Below are 7,778 nucleotides of genomic sequence, written 5' to 3' on the forward strand. Positions count from 1 at the left end.
CTGGGTGTAGAGTATTATTTATTAAAGTATATACAAGTATATCAGTCCTTCAGCCCAGGCCAAAGCCCCAGAGGAAAGAGACAAAGTGGGGGGGTGGGCGGGAGGGGTGTGGTTGGATGGTTTGTGGTATTTATTGATCACTACCTTTCCCCAATAGAGTGCACATAATCGCCGGCCACACAAATCCCCCGGCAGCCCCCCCCCCCGGCAGGCCCCCCCGGCAGGCCCCCGTCACACACTCAGCAGCCAGAAGAAGAAGAAGATGGCCACAAACAGGAAGAGGGAGTCCCAGCTGTTACTGTTGTTGCCCCGGTTCTGCCCGAAGAAGGTGTCCCAGTCCATGCTGCCATGGGGGGCGTGGTGTCGCTCGGTATCTGGGGGACAGAGAGGGGGGGGGAAATCAGAACAGATCACTGCAGGTCCCTAACCCTGACCTGGGGGGACGGGGCCGGAGCCCAGACCCACTGGTGGGGGGGGGGGACAGGGCCGGAGCCCAGACCCACTGCGGGGGGGGGAGGTCCAGGCTGAGGAGACGACACCCTCAAAACCGTGGGGAGGTAACCACCCCCGACCCCAAATAATTACCCCCCTTCCCTCCCTAACCCAGCGAGATAAACCCCCGCCAAACCCTGAGGAGTGAAGAACCCCCGTCTCCCCCAGGTGATTACCCTCCCTCCTTACCCCGGGGACAGATAACCCTCCCACACACAGTGCGTTAACCACCTCCCCCCCCCTCCTACCTCCCCCCACCTCCTACCTCCCTCCCGCTCACCTGCTCTCTGTCTGTTCTCACTCGAGTTGAAGACAGTGGTGAAAAATCCAAAGGGAAAAGCTCCGATTCCGAAGGACATGTGGAATCCCGCGTCTCCGAATCCCTGGAATCCCTGTCGGACACAAGGAGGAGATACGGCACTCAGTTGGTTCCATGTGGGGTTGAACCTAATGCTGGGTGGGTGGGTGGGGGGCGCGATGGAATGACCGGCACACGGTGTGGGGGTGGTGAAGTTATGGCGGGAACAGGGCTTCCGGGAGAATGGGGGAGTGTGACTGGGGGGGGGCGCGGGGGGGTACTCGGTGTGGGTTAAGAGCCGGGGAACAGAAGGAGAACGCGCCACGGTTAATCAGACACGACAGCTTTTCAAAAAACTTTGCCGTTTCCAGTAAACCAGGTTTTGATAAAGTTAGTAACAGGGAGAGTGTACGTAAGGAGCTTGTTCTGCCGTTACCCCTCTACTCTCCGGCTCTGTTCTCTGTCCCTGAGGCCGAGGCGGAGTCTTCAACCTGTGAGAAAGGAAGGAAACCATTCAGTAGCAGCCCCATTCCAACAGTAAACTACAGTCATCCCCCCGATCCTACATCTCCAACAGTAAACTACAGTCATCCCCCCGATCCTGCATCTCCAACAGTAAACTACAGTCATCCCCCCGATCCTACATCTCCCAACAGTAAACTACAGTCATCCCCCCGACCCTGCATCTCCAACAGTAAACTACAGTCATCCCCCCGATCCTGCATCTCCCAACAGTAAACTACAGTCATCCCCCCGATCCTACATCTCCAACAGTAAACTACAGTCATCCCCCCGATCCTGCATCTCCAACAGTAAACTACAGTCATCCCCCCGATCCTGCATCTCCAACAGTAAACTACAGTCATCCCCCCAACCCTGCATCTCCGACAGTAAACTACAGTCATCCCCCCGATCCTGCATCTCCAACAGTAAACTACAGTCATCCCCCCGATCCTGCATCTCCAACAGTAAACTACAGTCATCCCCCCGATCCTGCATCTCCAACAGTAAACTACAGTCATCCCCCCGATCCTGCATCTCCAACAGTAAACTACAGTCATCCCCCCGATCCTGCATCTCCCAACAGCAAACTACAGTCATCCCCCCGATCCTACATCTCCCAACAGCAAACTACAGTCATCCCCCCGACCCTGCATCTCCAACAGTAAACTACAGTCATCCCCCCTGACCCTGCATCTCCAACAGTAAACTACAGTCATCCCCCCGGCCCTGCATCTCCCAACAGTAAACTACAGTCATCCCTCCCGACCCTGCATCTCCAACAGTAAACTACAGTCATCCCCCCGACCCTGCATCTCCCAACAGCAAACTACAGTCATCCCCCCGATCCTACATCTCCAACAGTAAACTACAGTCATCCCCCCGATCCTGCATCTCCCAACAGCAAACTACAGTCATCCCCCCGATCCTACATCTCCAACAGTAAACTACAGTCATCCCATTGATCCCAGATACACAGGGAATAAACTCAGGCCCCACACACCCCACCTGGTCTATCCGAATTATAATCCCAACCCTCTTTGTCACATCAGGCGTACCCCTCCATGGTTATACTCTCTCCCGAGGTTCAGACAGACCAACCTCACAAACACTGATGTGGATCTGCCCTCTCAGGGAGAGGAACCACCAGACAGTCTCTGTAACAACTGTTAGCCTGATCAGTACAACCTGGATATTAACAATGTACCTCTCCACCAATGTCTACACAGAGACAGATCCCACCTGCGTGTACACAGAGATGGGATCCACTGTGGCGTGCACACAGAGATGGGATCCACTGTGGCGTGCACACAGAGATGGGATCCACTGTGGCGTGCACACAGAGATGGGATCCACTGTGGCGTGCACACAGAGATGGGATCCACTGTGGCGTGCACACAGAGATGGGATCCACTGTGGCGTGCACACAGAGATGGGATCCACTGTGGCGTGCACACAGAGATGGGATCCACTGTGGCGTGCACACAGAGATGGGATCCACTGTGGCGTGCACACAGAGATGGGATCCACTGTGGCGTGCACACAGAGATGGGATCCACTGTGGCGTGCACACAGAGATGGGATCCACTGTGGCGTGCACACAGAGATGGGATCCACTGTGGCGTGCACACAGAGATGGGATCCACTGTGGCGTGCACACAGAGATGGGATCCACTGTGGCGTGCACACAGAGATGGGATCCACTGTGGCGTGCACACAGAGATGGGATCCACTGTGGCGTGCACACAGAGATGGGATCCACTGTGGCGTGCACACAGAGATGGGATCCACTGTGGCGTGCACACAGAGATGGGATCCACTGTGGCGTGCACACAGAGATGGGATCCACTGTGGCGTGCACACAGAGATGGGATCCACTGTGGCGTGCACACAGAGATGGGATCCACTGTGGCGTGCACACAGAGATGGGATCCACTGTGGCGTGCACACAGAGATGGGATCCACTGTGGCGTGCACACAGAGATGGGATCCACTGTGGCGTGCACACAGAGATGGGATCCACTGTGGCGTGCACACAGAGATGGGATCCACTGTGGCGTGCACACAGAGATGGGATCCACTGTGGCGTGCACAGAGATGGGATCCACTGTGGCGTGCACACAGAGATGGGATCCACTCGCGTGTACACAGAGATGGGATCCACTCGCGTGTACACAGAGATGGGATCCACTCGCGTGTACACAGAGATGGGATCCACTCGCGTGTACACAGAGATGGGATCCACTCGCGTGTACACAGAGATGGGATCCACTCGCGTGTACACAGAGATGGGATCCACTCGCGTGTACACAGAGATGGGATCCACTCGCGTGTACACAGAGATGGGATCCACTCGCGTGTACACAGAGATGGGATCCACTCGCGTGTACACAGAGATGGGATCCACTCGCGTGTACACAGAGATGGGCTTTTGAAGATAGGAGACTACATGAAAGACTACAAGAAACTTTATAAATTATATAGAAGTTTCTTACAGCACCGTATGTGGAATTCACTTTGATGAGAATTGAATTACAACACAGACAGCTTTTCGGTGAGTATAATATTATTTTAAACAGAGAATCCTGATGTTACAGAGTGATACGCAGCAACATTAGTAGCAGCGTTATTCTCCAGTCTCTGCCGCAGAGTGCGGTGAGACACCTCTATCCCCCATGAGTTATTGTCACCACACTACAGGAGTTATACCTTCACCCTGAGACAGACTGGAGTGAATTCCTTCACTCTCACCTTCTAAAGTTCAATCACGAGACAATCCCAGTTCCTCCCCGGGGAAATCCCCCCCCCCCCAGTCTCTGTCCCACCCACCATCGCTGCTTTCCCCCTGCACCACTCTCATCTCCTCACCCATTCTTACACAGCACAGAGGGAGGCCATTGGGCCCACTGGGTCTGTGCTGGCTCTTAGGAAGGAGTAATCAAGTGGTCCAAATGCCCTTGTTCTCCCCGTTTCCCCCCGCGGCCCCCCCATCCCCTCCAGTATTTATCTAACTGAATGTGGAAGTTACTATTAAACCTTCCAGCAGCCTTTGGGACCGCGCCTTCCAGATCACAACAACTCCCTGGGATAAATAAATCTTCTTACTGCCCCATCCTCCCAATTCCAGCAACCCCACACCCCCCCCCAACTCTCCCCAGTGTAAATAACTTCTCTTCTCAAAAACCCTTCACCATTTTCAGTCTCTTGATTAACCCCCCCCCCGCCCCCACTTGATCTCTCAGGAGAACAATCCCAGATTCTTGAATATTATATCTGCATCCTCCCCCCACCCCTTTCTGAATGCTCGGCTGATTCTCACGCTCACTGCAAATGCCTTCAGCTCAGGGCCTACAGATTCACAAAGGCCCCATAGCCCACTCACCATGCCTGGACTGACGCCACCCTACATGGCAAGGTCTGGGCGGCGCTCTGCTTTTCCTCCCTGCCACCTTCGGACACCTCCCTCCGCAACCCATCCTGCCACCCCCTCCCCCCCCCCAGTCACACAGAGACAGCGAGCGCAGCGGGCACCTACCTGGGATCTTGCTGACTGCTGCTGCCTCGCCCATACAGGGGGATGACCTTCTCTTGACTGATGCCAGCTTTGCAGACGGGACACTCCTGTCGATTGGGTCGCATCTCCAGCCACTAAGGAGACACGTTGAGAAGATGACTCACCGGCTTGCCGTTCAGTTTGCGGCCCCTACTGTCCGCGCGTGCGCGCACCCCACCGGCCGCAGAGCTGGACTCTTGTGGACAGAGCAACGTATCTGGTGGACCCTGAGAATCCTCACACACCCATCAGTGAACTATCTCCCTTTCCCTACACAAACCTACCGGAGATGGGGGAACCAGGGGGTAACGTCAAGAGAAGGAAAACAAGGGGAGAGGCTGTAAGAAACAGTGAGGTGGGCCTCAGAGGGAAAGAGAATGTAATAATGTCAAAAATCAGGGTTAATGTCAATGTGTGCGGATACACAGAATGTGGGAGGCACGGGGGGGTGGGGGGAGACACAGGGGAAATACAGCGGGGTGAAAGGAGCGGGGGAGAGACAGCAACTGAAGGTAGTTGGGTGTATTGGCAGTAACAAAATCTTTAGAGGTCTGGTTCAAAGAGCCGGATATCAAATATTCCCGGATACGTCCCGCAGGAAAAAGGGCAGAATCTATTTACAGGGAGTGAAGGGGCAGAATCTATTTAGACTATTGTAAACAATGGGCCGAATGGCCATCTTTTTGACGGACTATTCAGTAACTCGGTTACCCGAGTAAACACTGCTCCGTCGCCCCTGCCCGTCACACCTGGGATAACCCAAACATCTTCATTCTACACTTTAGTAATTCAAACACTCCCTCCCCCAGCCTAGAACAGTAAACCCTCGGTGGGGTGGGGTGGGGAAAGAGAGAGAGAGAGAGAGGGAGGAGAGGGAGGGAGGGAGAGAGAGGGAGGGAGGGAGGGAGAATACAATTCATGGAAAAATCCCTCCACGCACACTGAGGTGCGCCCACGCCCTGACCCACGCACCCCACACCCTGACCCCCCCGCGCCCCACGCCCTGACCCCCGCGCGCCCCACACCCTGACCCCCGCGCACCCCCACACCCTGACCCCCCGCGCCCCACACCGACATGTGCACTCACATACACAAGCTGAGAGTTATCACTCTCACCCAGCACCCTCCAGTCGCTCTCTGATCATTAGCAATGCTGTAGTTAAGTTTCGGAGTGTACAGGAAGTCTCACACTCACTCTCTCATAGGGGAATCCGACAAGGACTCTCTCTGCTGCTATTGGTCAGTAATGCCTCTTATTCTGGGGCGAGTGTCCCGAGGACACAGCCCTGAACTTCTCTTTTCCAAATCAATTCAGGGCTGTGAGTGTTTACTGCCCATCCCTAACTGCCCCTTCAGGAGGTGGGGGGTGAACTGCCTTCCTGAACCCACTGCGGTCCCTGAGGTGTAGGTACTCCCCAGTGCTGTTAGGGAGGGAGCTCCAGGATTTTGCCCCAGTGAAGGAACGGCCGATAGATTTCCCGGTCGGGATGGTGAGTGACTCGGAGGGGAGCCTCCAGGTGGGGGTGTCCCCCAGTATCTGCTGCCCTTGTCCTTCTGGATGGTAGAGGTGGTGGGTGTGGAAGGTGCTGCCTAAGGAGCCTTGGTGAGTCACTGCGGGGCATCTTGTAGATGGTAGACACGGCGTCACTGTGTGTGGGTGGGGGAGGGAGTGAGTGTTTGTGGGTGGAGTCGCGACCCAGCGGGGCTGCTTTGTCCTGGACGGTGTCGAGGTTTCTCGAGTGTTGTTGGAACCGCACCCATCCAGGGAAGTGGGGAGTATTCCATCACACTCCTGACTTGTGTCCTTGTAGATGGTGGACAGGCTTTGGGGGGAGTGGGGAGGTGAGTTACTCTCCGCAGGATTCCCAGTGGACAGGGTTCGGGGGGGGGGGGGGAGTGGGGAGGTGAGTTACTCTCCGCAGGATTCCCAGTGGACAGGGTTCGGGGGGGGGAGTGGGGAGGTGAGTTACTCTCCGCAGGATTCCCAGTCTCTGACCTGCTCTGGGAGCCCCAGTGTTTGTGTGGCTGGGTCCCGGTTCAGACTCAGGTCAATGGGAACCCCCAGGATGTTGACAGTGGGGGATTCAGTGATGGTTACACCATTGAATGTAAAGGGGACAGTGGTTGAAGGTCTCTCTTGTTGGAAATGGTCATTGGCATCTGATGTGGCACAAATGTTGCAGGTAAACCTTATCTCAATACATTCACCTGACATCTGATAATGCGGAACGTGGATGGTTTGATGAGGGGTTCAGTGCTGGGTCAGACCCTTGGCACTGGGATCAATCATCGCCATTCTGCCAATCAGCCCTTGGTGGTTCTGGATTAGATTAACTGCACAAACCCCCGCTCTGAGCAAGGGGAAGGTGCAGTGGGACAACAGCCAAGTGACGACAGCCAGGGACTGGGAGACCTCATGGGGAAAAGAGTCTCAAGCAAAACCACGGAGGAAACGTCTGAATCTTACCTGGTGGAGACATGGCCAGCTGCACATATCGCCAGGGATCCCGAGGGGGAGAGAGAGAGAGAGAGGAAAACACATATTAGAAATAGTGACATCAGAACCCCGGGCAGACAGCGAAATCAGTGCCCCCTGGGCAGACAGCAAAATCAGAAATCAGGGATAACCCAGGTAACTATAGGCCGGTGAGCTTAACGTCAGTGGCAGGTAAGTTGATGGAGAGGATTCTTAGGGATAGGATGTACGCGCACTTAGAGCGTTGCGATCTGATTAAGGATACGCAGCATGGCTTTGTCAAGGGGAAGTCTTGCCTTACAAATCTGGTCGAATTCTTTGAGGAGGTGACAAAAACGGTTGATGAAGGACGAGCCGTTGAGTCGTCTATATGGATTTCAGTAAGGCGTTTGACAAAGTCCCTCATGGTAGGTTGGTACAGAAGATTAAAGCTCATGGGATACATGGTCAGGTATCTA

The 7,778-nt window shown here is 54.9% G+C and overlaps 1 protein-coding gene across 1 annotated transcript; it reads right to left on the minus strand.

Annotated features, from left to right (window-relative positions):
- Positions 1-227: 227 nt before the first annotated feature.
- Positions 228-7,438, minus strand: LOC145337257 (E3 ubiquitin-protein ligase RNF5-like). The gene is made up of 5 exons (XM_080182047.1): positions 7,312-7,438; positions 4,827-4,939; positions 1,227-1,281; positions 773-884; positions 228-374 (listed from the first exon to the last, which is right to left on the minus strand). The coding sequence occupies exons 1-5, from the start codon at positions 7,384-7,386 to the stop codon at positions 232-234; spliced, it is 498 nt and encodes a 165-aa protein (XP_080038173.1). The 5' UTR covers positions 7,387-7,438; the 3' UTR covers positions 228-231.
- Between the last annotated feature and the right edge of the window lie 340 nt (positions 7,439-7,778).

This window comes from Carcharhinus amblyrhynchos, unplaced genomic scaffold, assembly GCF_965287045.1.
Source record: "Carcharhinus amblyrhynchos unplaced genomic scaffold, sCarAmb.v2.hapA scaffold_45, whole genome shotgun sequence".
NCBI classification, from domain to species: domain Eukaryota; kingdom Metazoa; phylum Chordata; class Chondrichthyes; order Carcharhiniformes; family Carcharhinidae; genus Carcharhinus; species Carcharhinus amblyrhynchos.